This window comes from Chelonia mydas, chromosome 21 (genome assembly GCF_015237465.2).
Source record: "Chelonia mydas isolate rCheMyd1 chromosome 21, rCheMyd1.pri.v2, whole genome shotgun sequence".
Lineage (NCBI taxonomy): Eukaryota > Metazoa > Chordata > Testudines > Cheloniidae > Chelonia > Chelonia mydas.
In genome coordinates, this window is record NC_051261.2 from 14,586,810 (window position 1) to 14,599,926 (window position 13,117).

At 48.9% G+C, this 13,117-nt stretch overlaps 1 protein-coding gene across 1 annotated transcript in view; it reads right to left on the minus strand.

The window, feature by feature from the left end:
* Positions 1-13,117, minus strand: part of LGR6 (leucine rich repeat containing G protein-coupled receptor 6) — a 202,528-nt gene that overhangs the window by 65,823 nt on the left and 123,588 nt on the right. Inside the window, exon 5 of the mRNA XM_007054310.4 lies at positions 6,117-6,332. Within this exon, the coding sequence (XP_007054372.1) occupies positions 6,117-6,332 (216 nt within the window). The remainder of the gene's footprint in view (positions 1-6,116; positions 6,333-13,117) is intronic.

A 13,117-nucleotide genomic window follows, 5' to 3' on the forward strand; every position in this document is an offset into this window, starting at 1 on the left:
CCTCTTTTGCCAGATGCTGGGAATGGGAGACAGGGGGTGGATCACTTGATGGTGACCTGTTCTGTTCATTCCCTGGGGCACCTGGCACTGGCCACTGTCGGAAGACAGGATACTGGGCTAGATGGACCTTTGGTCTGACCCAGTAGGGCCGTTCTTATGTTCTCATCAATGATTGGAAGTTAAGGCCAGACAAATTCAAATTAAAAACAAATTTTTAACAGTGAGGGTGATTAACCATTGGCACAAACTACCAAGGAAAGTGGTGGATTCTCCATCGCTTTCATTTCTAAATGTTTCCATTTTCTCTCTTGAAGGACCAATATGACCAGCTTCATTTTCCACCAGTCACTTGTATTCCATTGCCTTGGATCAAATTCAACGTCTGAAATGAGTCGGGATCTTGTCAGCGCACCGTGAACATCTCAGATGACATAGGGGAGTGTCATGGGCAAAACCCATTCAAAGTCCCAATCTGCCACAGATCAGTAGGGGCATCTGGTCACAGGAACTGTGCAAATTCACCTGGACAACCCCGAGCAGCTGGTAGCAGTGGTTAGACTCATTTGGAGATGAATAAAATCAGCTGGAATTGACAGCAGCAGCAGGGGATTTCATAGAGCGCTATTATCTCTTTATTGTTCTCTTGTTAATTCTTTGACTTTCTTTTTTTACGGTTACTGAGATGCAAACTCACTTTTCTCCCGGCAACGTCTCAGCCCTCAGAGAGAGAATCCCCTTTTGTGGACTAAAAGGCCAAGACATGGAGCCCAGATGCTAGGCAATATTTTTTCTAATAATAAAGGTTTCCAAGGTGTCTTAGAAACTGTGGATCATTACCCACTTTACAGATGCGAAAACTGAGGCACATGGAGATTCATACCAATGCTACGGCCATTTTATCAGAAGACCCCAAGTTTGGGGATCCCAGCTGAGACACTGGGGGTCTGATATTCAGGGATGCTGAGTCCCTAAAGCTCCCACTGAAGTCAACTTGAGCTAGGGGTGCTCAGCTTCCCCCAGCCCCCCTGGAAATCAGGCCCCTGGTGTCTCAAGTTGGATTCCCAAACATAGAAGCCTTCTCTCTTGGGCATGAAGCAAGCCTCCTTCACAGAGCAGAACCCCACTGGCAGTAATAGCGGAAGAGTGTATTTCCCCATGTGACCGGCACAGAGAGCAGCTGATCCCTGACTTGACCCATCCCCCCTGGTACGACTTCCCAAAGCCTGTGGGGACCTGAATACACAGCATGTTCCTGGAGGGACGTCTGGATATTTAGGGCAGGCGATACTGCCATTCCAGTTCCTCTCCCCACTTTTGCGTGGCATCTGCCCCATTTCATCCCTCCTATGCTGAAGAGCAGAGGGATTGAGTGAGAGCTCGCTCGAGGCAAAGCACAGCGAGCCGGAAGGCCAACCTTTTGATACCAAGGGGACGGGCACTTGGGTCAGGCTGTTTGTCATGGAGTTGAGCACTCTTGGCCATGTGACAAGACAGGGCTCCGGGGGTCCTGGCATCACTCGTGCTGGTGGAGGCCTGCACTAACGTCAGAGGAATCCCCCCTTGTGACTGAGAGCAGGACGGCCATGGTCGTTACCAAGCCAGCAGCACTGCAATGGAACACGCCCTTCACCCGGCTCCAGGGCCAGAGGGCAGCTCAGACTCCAGGGCCCAGTCACCTCTTAGCCGCTCTGCTCAGGGTCATGCTGACACGAGAATGAAAATGAAGCTGCAACCCCCCGCCATGGCATGGTGACAGAGCCCAGATCTCCCACACAAACGCCGGAGGCTGACTGAACCTCACCCTCTACCCCAGGCAGCTGCATTTATTAGGCCTTTGAAAGAACAAAACACAGCGAGGACCGCTCTGCCTGGAGCGACAGGCTAGTTGCCACCATCTCAGCCTGGTCAATCTGCCTCCCCATCCATTCCCGGGTAATTGCAGCCAGGGCTTGTCTTTGTGTCCTCCCATCTCCTCCTAGGGAAAGGCAGCAGGTTAGATACTCCCTGCTTGGTTCGTGGGGAGAGTAAGAGAGGATGCCCACCAGGAAAAGCCATTCTCCTAAGCACGGCAGTACGTTCATGATGCCCCAAGGAGCGGGGGAGGCAGTGTGTCATGGGAGTCCCTGGTGGTGGTGCATCCTAGAAGACGCAGTCCAGCCTGGGAGTTCAGCCCATAGAGGAGAATGGGGACATGGCGTAACTAAAGCTAGACATGAGAAGTAATTCTTCCACTCAGCACTGGCGAGGCTCAGCTGGAGTTCTGTGTCCAGTTCTGGGCACCATGCTTCAGGAAAGATGAGTACATTGGAAAAAGTCCAGAGGAGATCAACAAAGATGATTAAAGATCATAGAAAAGATGACAAGGCAAGACTGAAAAATCTGGGTTTGTTTAGTCTGGAGAAGAGAAGACAGAGAGGACATGATAACAGTCTTTAAGTACATAAAAGGACGTTTTAAAGAGGAAAGTGATAATTGTTTCTCCTTAACTATGGAAGACAGGCCAAGATGTAATGGGCTTAAATTGCAGCAGGGGAGATTTAGGTTAGACTTTAGAACAGCTTCCTGCGAGGGTACAGTTAAGCACTGGAACAAGTTGCCTAGGGAGATTATGGAAACTCCATCACTGGAAGTTTCTAGGAACAGGTTAGACAAACACCTGTCAGCGATGGTCTAGATAATATTAGTCCTGCCTCAGAGCAGGAGCTGGACTAGATGACCACCGAGGTCTCTTCCAGTCGAACATTTCTATGATAAACTACAATTCCCATGATGCACGGTGGTAGCATACCCAAATTGAAATATTTCTGGTTTTAGCCCTTCTGATTTTAATGAAAAAAAAAAAATTATTTTGTCAAAATCCCAATTTTCAGTCAAAAACCAGTTTTGATGGAAATTTTTCGCCAGCCCTACTCACAGATGTAAGTGACATTCTGTCCCTGTCATGCTGGGTCAGACTCCGGAGGGAAAGTCTTAGTGTCCCATTCCCAACCCCTTCAGGCCCCCTACCCCCCATATCAACAAACTAGTCCTCAACATCACTGCGCTAACACTCACAGCAAAGGAAGCTGCAGTTATCAAAGACAGCGAAGGGAGCATGGTGGAGTGATTACATAGGGGCCTGCTTTCAAATACTCTGCAACCCTTGTTACAAACCTGCACCAGAAATGGAACAGGTCAGGGAATTCCTCAGCGAGGGGGTGTAATTTATAAGCAGAGGCTGAAGCCCAATTTATTCCAGATTGAAGCAGGTATATTTTGCTGTGGGTTCATCCCATCGTCACCGGATGGTTCAGCTGTGTCTTTCCCAAAGGCCCAAGGTGTGCAGAGCAGGAAACACGTTGCTGCATCTGGGAAGGTCGTGTTTCTCCTGACGAGGGCGTCTGTGAGCATTAATCAGCCTATAAATGACAGCTTTTTCCCGGTACTCTCCACATCTGCTCTTAGCTCCCCTCTCCTACAGGTGCTTATGTTAAATAACTCCCAGACTAGAAGGGTACTTAAGTTTATGGCAGCGGCTAGCCTCTCTTCTCCCTGCATTTGCAAGTTTGCACACTCACACCTGGACAGACACATGCACTCTGCATGGCGGTGGGGAAGTTTTACTGGCTGGTGGGCTGAGATTCTTTGCTGAGGTTTTGGAAAGTTTGTTTAGCCTCGTCGGAGGCTGAGCGTGGAGCAAGGCAGCTCACAGGTCAGGGCACAAGGGGAACATCAATCTTCTGTGGGCTAAGTGCTGACACGGGGAAACCGTGAGCATGGCGGCAATTTGTGTGGCTGCTCTGTGGAAAGCTTGTGAGTCCACAGAAATCCTGAATGATCTCCCAATGTCGGGTTAGGCTCCTACACATGTCCCATACCCAGCTGTCTGCGGGAGGGTGCTTCTTTCCGTCTTGTGGTCAAGGCCTCTTCTGCTTTCCCACCATAGCGAAGAAGTTTTTTCCCACCCAACGTTTGGGATTCCCAGTATGAGAGCACCATGCTTCTGAGGTTGAGATAACAGTCCAAAAGGCAACTGAAGCCAAAGGGCATCACCAGTGGTTGAACTGATGACTGCAAGTGCCTCGAGAGACGACATTTGGTCCTATCCTCATAGGCTATCAGGGTTGGAAGGGACCTCAGGAGGTCATCTAGTCCAACCCCTGCTCAAAGCAGGACCGATCCCCAATTTTTGCCCCAGATCCCTAAATGACCCCAAGGATTGAACTCTATCCTGTGTGAAAACAAACTGATTATCCGACATTTCTCAAGCTATTTCTCCCAATGTGCCTTTACCTTCCATCTAAGCAGTGAATATTTAATAAAAGTTGTAAAGTGCATATTTCTATAAGGCTTCAGCAAAAGCTTTTTCTTCTGAGAGCTAAGCAATTGCTAAGCTTTCCCTGACCACCAATGCTGATGATACTTTATTGCTGGCTACAAAACACATGAATACGGTAGCACTCCATTTTATGTCCCATAAGCAAGCCTGTAACTATTGCATGTACATACAAGGGTTCTGGGCTACTTGGCAATTACACTTTAACTTAGTAATCAACACCAACCAATAAATTGCCAACTAATTTGCAGATGTAGGTTTCCATTTAGATGACAAATAACATGTAAGCCCCAGTTAATGTAAGGGACACTTCCCAGTATGAAATTACAAAGGCATCCGTTTGCCATATAATTAGAGATTGTAGAGTGTTTACTGTTTCTCAGTGCCTGTGAAATAAATGTATTCCATCTGGAATGGAGCAGTCATTGAAGCAGTGTCATTTTCCTAGACTGTTCAATATACTGTAATTATGTCTTTACATTCCAATGGCACCGTAAAAAGAATCTAGAAAGTACCAAGTAGTGTGATAGGGTTGGGCCAGATGGCTATAGGAGAGTAATAGAAGGCAGATATATTAGCCCCAGGCTAAGCGTAGGTCCCTTTTCCTGGGTAAGGTAACAGGGAAGGTTCCAGAACAATCAGGAACCTTCTGGAGACAATTAAGACAGGCTGATTAGAACACCTGCAGCCAATCAAGAAGCTGCTAGAATCAATTAAGGCAGGCTAATCAGGGCACCTGGTTTTAAAAAGAAGCTCACTTCTTTGTGGTGTGCGTGTGAGGAGCTGGGAGCAAGAGGCACTAGGAGCTGAGAGTGAGAACGCGGACTGTTGGAGGACTGAGGTGTACAAGCATTATCAGACACCAGGAGGAAGGTCCTATGGTGAGGATAAAGAAGGTGTTGGTAGGAGGCCATGGGAAAGTAGCCCAGGGGGTTGTAGCTGTCGCACAGCTGTTCCAGGAGGCACTCTAGACAGCTGCATTCCACAGGGCCCGGGCTGGAACCCGGAGTAGAGGGGGGCCCGGGTTCCCCCCAAACCTCCCAACTCCTGGTCAGACACAGGAGGAGTCGACCTGGACTGTTGGTTCAGAAAAACGGCCAAGCTGAGGGCTGCCGTGAAGCTCCAAGGCGAGCAAATCCACCAATAAGCGCAAGACCCACCAAGGTAGAGCAGGAACTTTGTCACAGTAGGTTTAGAATTATTACAAAGAATAGTAGCCCATAGCCACTGGTCATTTTATCTCTCTCACACACAGTGCTGAGGTCAGAACTGTTGTACTTCACCTCCCAAACCCAGAGTGGTTAGGAAAGTTTTTGGTCAAAGTTTCTTTCCAACAAAAAAGGACTTCTGGACAAAAAACCAAAAAGTTTTGCAGAAACTTTGGTAGACATTTCCCACTTTTTTTTTAAATGAAAAGCCAGAAACTTTTTGGTGCACGTTTTCATTAAAATATGTGGGGTTTCGGTTTGCAAAACCGGAACATTTTTACACAAACCAGTTTTCAAAACATGAAAACATCTGTGGTTTTCCATGGAAAAAACTAAAAAAAATTGTGGAAAATTTAGAAAGAAAAGCAATTAAAAAAATTCATAGGACAAATAATTAGCATTTTTAAAATCAGCTCGATTCAAAACACTGGTTGCTATCATTTGAGCTAAAGGAGATCTCCTTTATGTGGCAGCAACAGTAGGTCTTACATCCAGATCGTCTTGGCCTGACCACTAGAGCGTGGCATTGCTCATTCTCACACACACACAAATATAAACAGCGTATAAATGCACAGTGCATGTCGAGAGCTTACAGTACAACGAGGCTGCTGAGGTTCTGGAAGGCGTAGTCAGGAATGTGCCAGATCAGGTTGAGAGCCAGCGTCATGGCCTGCAGGGCTGGAAGGTTGTTGAGAGCTTGGACAGGGATCTCTGTCAGGGCATTATCATCCAGCCACAAGTGACGTAAGGAGGGCAGCCCCTCAAAGCTCTTCTTGGGCACCACGGAAATCAGGTTTGCATCCAGGCGTCTGGGGGAAAGAAACAGTGCGGATGAGTAAAAGGTTCATCCAGCATTTCATGATGTGCCCTGTATTGTTAGTTAAGTGGGTTTCTTGCCGCTGACTCGAGAAATTGACAGCCCTGGAGACGGAGCTGGTCTGTAAAAAGCAATTAAAGCAAGGGGAAGCCATAGTGCAATGTTCCAAACCGTGCCCAGGACAGGTGCTGCAACCGTGACCTGGCAGCACCTCTTATGGGACCTTGAGGGTAGTTCATTTCTGTAGCCATTCAACCTCCCAAGGTTGCCAACTGCCAGTTTCTGATGGTGTTTCTAACAATGTAACTGGACTAAGACCCATCATCTTATTTCATATAGACGTGCCGAACAGCCGCCAGCCAGGAATGACTGAGTTCCTGGGGTCCTGGATTAGATATGAATGCCTGACCTAGAAACCAAAGACAAAGAGGAAGAGAGCATCGACGGTGAGCATCCATCAGACTGTATCTCAGAACGCGCTCTCTGGTTGCAGGAGTTCAGGTCTTAGTCCAACTACTCTTTACAGTCATGAAAACCCAATTGACTGGAGCTGGTCAGAAACTGGAAATTCTGTTCCATGAGAAATTCCGCCTTTGAAATTTGGTTTTGTTCCAAATTTCCCCTGGAACAAAAATTCTGAAAGATTTCCATTCAGAACAATTCAAAGATTTTGTTTCAGTAATGTCAAACTGTTTCATTTCAATAAGGTGCAAACATTCATTTTGATAATGTCAAAGCATCATAATATAAAATGTGGAACATATGGATTATACGGAATATTATCTGTAACTATAATGTAATATTAAAATTAAGATTTTAATTGGATATTAAAGTCAAAACGAAATGACTCAAAGTGATAAAGTCAAACCAAACCTGGTTGAAAAGTGAGAAAATCAAAATGATTTGTTTCAATTTTTTCCTGTCAAAAATTTTGTTGAAATTGACATGTTCCTGTGCCATGTTTAGACTCTGACAAAATTGCATTTTCTGACAGAAAACTGTTCCATCAAAATTCTTCAAACAAACTCTACCACCAGCAAAATCTACCAAAAATCAGTGATATCCTCCAAGTTCACTGGAGCCGCAATGAGATTCACTCTTTTACCCATAAGAAATAAACAGGATAGTTTGATGTGTCTTGCTGCCTAGGACCCTATATGATAAATGACTATGGACAAATTTCTGCCCTGGCTTATACCCTGTTAACACAGTTACATGGAATATAATTCAGGGGAAAGTTTAGCACATTGTTTTTTCTTCAAGAGATCAGGACACCAAAACTTACTGAAGCCCAAGGCTGTGTTTTAAGAAAACCTGGTCAAAATTTTTCATCAAAAAATTTTTGGACAATTAATAGCTTTTTAACCAGAACAAAATCTTTGGTGGAAATTTTGGTTTTGTTGAAAATTTCTGGTTTTTGGGGGGCGAGGGAGGCGGGGCTAAACAATGGAAACGAAGAACTGTAATTGTTTTAGTAAAATGTTTTCATTTTCAGTCAGATACATATTATTGCTTGGTTTTTTGGAAACCAGATCTCTCTTACCCCATACCATACCACTTTATTGAAAACGGTTTTCAAAAGCTAATCGTTTTCACATTACATTTTCATAGAAAAAGACATTTCACAGGAAGTTTAAAAAGACTATACATTTTTCAAAATGTCGAGGGAAAAAGAATTTACATTTTTTTGCCCCCGTCTAGCTTTAAGCCAAAACAAAGGAAGAAGCTGACACAGAGGGTGGACTATCCCCCAGAGCATAAGGGGAAGTGGCTGAGAGAAGGATGGTGTTGTGGTTAAAGAAATGAGCTGAGTCGCAGAAGATCTGGCTCCAAATACCACCTCAGTTAGTCACAGACTTCCTGTGTGACCTGGGGCAGTGCCTCTGTAGAAGGAGGATAATCCTGATTTGACTGCGTAGTTTGTAAACTCCTCAGGCCAGGGACAGCCTCTTACAGTGTGTAGACGGCTGCTGCCACGATAGGACTCTGATTTCTATTGGAGTCTCTACTTCTAATTTAATCTGAATGGTCCTTGTGTACGTGAGCCTTGGCTGGCAGAGTTAAGCTCAGTTTTACGCACGATAACACGGTGCGTGGGGATTTCACCATCCTTTGCCTTTCGGTGGTACTGAGGGGAAACACTGATTGGCTGCTAGCTAGGGATGGTGGTGAGACAGCTGCAGACGCTATCCTGCTGTAGAAGACAGGCACTAAATTGATACAGACAGAGCTAGCAAACGGGCCTACATTTCTGTCTCAATTAAGGAGAAGTAAGGCAGATCACTCACGCAGCAGACCCAGAGCCACCTATCCCCCGAGCTGTTCATAATAGCAGAGCGCTCACATCTCAGAGCTTGGGGTCGGGTCAGCTGTCCTTAACTCCTCTGCACAGGGGCTGTGAGAGGACGTGTCTACGCTGCAACTGGAAGTGTGACCGCAGCATGCCCAGCTAGCCGGAATCCAGCCAGCTCGGGTAACAACAGCAGCAGAGCCGTGGCAGCACTGGTTTGCCACGTGAGCGCTCAGGTCGCCCGCCCACGCTAAAGCCCAAGCTGCTGCAGAGTCACTAGCTAGATTACAACTAGCTCAGGTATGTCTGCAATGCTGCAATCAGACCTCTGTCCATAGTGTAGACAGGCCACCTGCCTGGCCCTGTTATACCAATATTAATACAGACCAGGTCTGACTTTAAACCTCTCTGTCGTATCCACCCACGTAGCCCCCAACACCGTAGGATCTGAGAAGCTCACAATCTTCGCTGTATTTGTCCTCCCAACATGGCTGGGAGGTAGGGCAGGGCTATTATCCCCATCGTATGGGGGAAACTGAGGCACAGTACCACTTTTTAGGCACCATTGTGCTCCACAAAACTCCCACTGGCTGCTACCTAGCCCTGTAGACACCTCAGATTGCTTGGTGCTTTTGTTTTTGGAGTAAAAGTAGCCTCGGTGCCTATGTTTCTGCCTCTGCGCACGTGCAGTGCACCTCAGTCTAGCTGCTGGGGCGCTATCTCCCACCTAAGCCCCAGGGCAGTTCACAAACCGGGGAAGACAAGAGCTTGGCTGCCTAGGTCACGTGTGGGGCTCGATCCAGGAGGTGTGTTCAGAGGCCGCCCTAACTCCACACCAAATGGGAGGGGGAGGAGGACCCCCTTCCTGATAACACTGGACTGAAGATTATGGTATGCACCCGAGACCTGGGTGACTCCCAGTTCAAGTCCCTCTCTGCCAGAGGAGGGGGAAGCGTTTGAACAGGGATCAGCCACCTCCCAGGGGAGAGTGCCCTAACCCCTGCACTGAAGGTTATCAGGGTGGCCCTCCTCTTCTCCCCAACCCCCACAGCTGTTTTGCGTGGGGGCCTCCGAGCACCCGTAGCAGATCGACCGCCAAAGTCGTGTGCTGGGCCTGAACGCCTATCTTCCCCCAGTGCATGAATCATAAGAAGAGCCAGGGGCCCCCCTGCAGCCCGGACTTCGGCACCAAGCCCAGAGCAGGGGAGGGCCTAGCACTCTCATTGGCACCCCCCTTGGCTAGCTCCCATTCCATGTGTCCCGGCTTCGTTTACTACATTCTAAGGTGCCAGCGTCAACACCTTCATTCTATAGAGAGCCTTGGCGCCGAACTTGGCTTTGTGGAACTTAATATTGTTCCTGTGGTTTCGTCACAACGCCTAAGCCCCTTCTGCAGGTCCAAGCTTGGGAGACTAAGTGACTCGTCCAAGGTCACTCAGAAAGGCTGTGACACAGCAGGAGCTTGCCGGTGGGTCTCTCTCTCCCTCAGCCTCCGGGCGAGTGCCGTAACCGCTGAACTGCTGCAGTTTCTCACGTAGACAAGCCCACAGAGACTCGGATGGCTTAAGAAACCCGCCCTAACAAACGGATGTTTGCACAGGACATGAAAGCCTCTCAGCGCTCCAGCTGAGCAGGCCGGGGGGTGCTCCGTTAGCTTGCTGGCAGGGTTGCTGTCTGTCTGCCCCAGTTCATATCTCGCTGCAGGATACAGGCAGATTTAACAACAGCGTGTAAATCTGCCTGCAGCGTCTCACAGACAGAATGCAGGGTCACCGACTGTTTAGGTGCATGGAGAACATTAAACTGCCTCTGATCTATGGAAAATGAGAAAGCCACTAAAATACCATGGGCAGCGTCTTGCTGGGGCCCTGTCTGCTCAATCCTAACCCAGAACCGGGGGGGCCTGCTGCATTTTCTCTTGCAAGGCTGGCATTGGCCCAGCAGAGAGGCTGAAAGGAAGGTGGCAGTTCCCAGGGAGAACTCTGTACTGCTGCCCTTACTATGTGTGAGGATCCGGGAATGGCACAGGCAGGGCATGGGAGCCTCCCTGCTCCCATCTGAGACCGCACTTCCTGGCAAGGAGCTAGGTCAAGTGATGAAGCTGTCTCTTTGCACCCGCGTGCATATCTGCTCCAGCTTGAGCGGAGCTGATCTCACCAGAAATGTCTTAATTGCTGCCTCAAAGGCAATTGTCTCTCGTCCTATCTGAGTTTATCTTGACAGGCTCAGTTCAGTTACCCACTCTCTCATAATAGGAAAAAAGTTCCCTGTGGTGAGAGAAGGAGGTGATGTCACTGCAGAGAAACCTTTCTGATAACTTAGTAATGTCTAGGACCCAAAGCCTCAGCGCTTTGCTCAGGCAAAGCTCCTGGATGCTTTGCTTGAGTCAGGACCTGGCCTGCTGGCTTCAGTGGGAGCTTGGAAATGAGGACGATTTAGCAAATAATGAACGAATTGAGGACCCTGGGCCATGGGTCCAGGGCAGAGCAAGACACCCAGCTCAGAGGTACTCCGCTCCAGCGTGGGCTCCAGCCCGGCCGCATGCGTCTGCAAACCAGCTCCTGACGGTGGTGCGCATGCAAACACCCAGTCCTTTCTGGAGAGCTGCAAACACTGAAGCTCCAACGGGCCAGCCCAGTGTGATTCCAGGTCACATGGTCATGTTCTCCCTCTTGATTGGCTTCAGATACCTTGCACACCTGTCTGAGTATGAAGGGCAGGTATTATTCTTCAAGGGCCTCCAGCAGAATGGGTTGGAGGAGGGCCCACTGGTCAGGGCGCTAACCTGGGACTTGGGAGACCCAGGTCTGAGTCCCTGTCCCACCACAGACTTCCTGGGAGCTCCTGATGCCTGCATGGGGCAGTAATCGCAGTGGAGCAAAACTGGGCGTATTTTGGGGAAAGGGGAAAACCTGTCTTGCAGGCTTGTCCCAGAATTCTCCAGGGGCTCAGCTCAGTCTCTGCCCCAGCAGCTTTGCCAGCCCACAAATCAGGCCTGCAAGAGGCCCCTCGTCCTGCTTCCAGTTTCCAATCAGCTCTTGCAAACCCCCAGGCAAGGCCTGCGAGCCCCAGTCACAAACACATTCTCTATCCATTAGCCGCTGAACAAGACCCAGTGGAAAAGATTGTTGGGCTCTGTTTGAACTGCAATCAACGCTGCTCTTGGCACAGACGGCTCAGGGAAATCCTCCGCGGAAGGATGCTCAGGAAGTGAAATCAACCCTGGGCTTAAACTCCACACTCGGTGCCCTTGGTGGAAACAAAAGGGCCTTGTTATCCCAGCCACAGCCACCTCCAAAAACCCTCCGGTCGGAATTGTGCAACCATGATACAAGTTGGGATTGCAGCACAGTGAAAAGACTGCTGACAGGCTAAGGAACTTTCCTCGCACGGAACCCTGCAATCAAGTCCTTCCCCGGGGGATCTTTGGCTTCACACTTACTGCTCAGCACAGCAAGCCGCCTGGCACAGGGAGATGCTCCCTTGTCAAAGCCTCAGGAGACAGCCAGACACCGGGAGGAGTGACTCAGGAGGGGGATCAAAGAAGTGCCTGGATCCCCGAGTTTCTGCAGGGAACCGCGGCATTTGTCAGACACCTGAGTTAGTCGGACAAGGAGAGAGGAGCACTTCCCTGTGATAGGAAGGAAAGTGAGCTACTGACAAATGCCCACACTGGGCGTGGCAATATTTGACCATCGTTAAATGTCAAACTGAGTTGTGGTGTTGGGGTGGCGGTGGGGGAGCAGAGGCTTGTAGTGCTCATGGAATGTGCTGAAGTGAAAGCCCTGGACACTGACACCCTCCAGCGCCTTGTCTCCACGAGGAGAAGGGTGTGTTCATAACACGTGTTAAAATCCCACAGCAGACAAGGCAAGTTGTTGTTTTAACACATTAGCAGGTTGAGGTAAACCCTAGGCTCCCCAGCTAACGTGTGAAAATGACAACGTGCCCTGTCTACACTAGGATTTTAACACACTAGTGCACACGCGTTAGACTGTAAGCTTGTTGGGGCCGAGTCCATCTCTGTTCAGTGGTTGTACAGCGCCTAGCACAATGGGGTCGTGTGCCATGACCGGCTTCCTACGTGCTACCATAATAAACACTTTTTTTCCTAGTGTAGACATAGCCTTGGCTTAGGAAGGGGAGCTGGGGGTGCTCAGCAACTCGGAGAATCAGGCGTAAATGTGCAAGCACAGACTCAAGGGCAGAGTGCCTTCAGCCTGGGGAAACAGGCAGACTCTCGACTCTGGTCCTTTCCCATGGGCTGATACAGGCCAGTTCTGCCTCTGTAGGCTAACGGATACCAGGGAGGAACCCACGTCAGAGAGGGCTGAAGCTGGAATGAAGGTCCTGGAAGTACTAAAGTCCAGGGGTCGGCTGGATGGGAGTGCTGGCTTTCACCCTGACAAAGTGACTCAGGTTGATGCTCTTTGGGACAGGGGGTGTCTCTTTGTTCTGTGTCTGTAAAGCACCTGGTGCCATGGGGA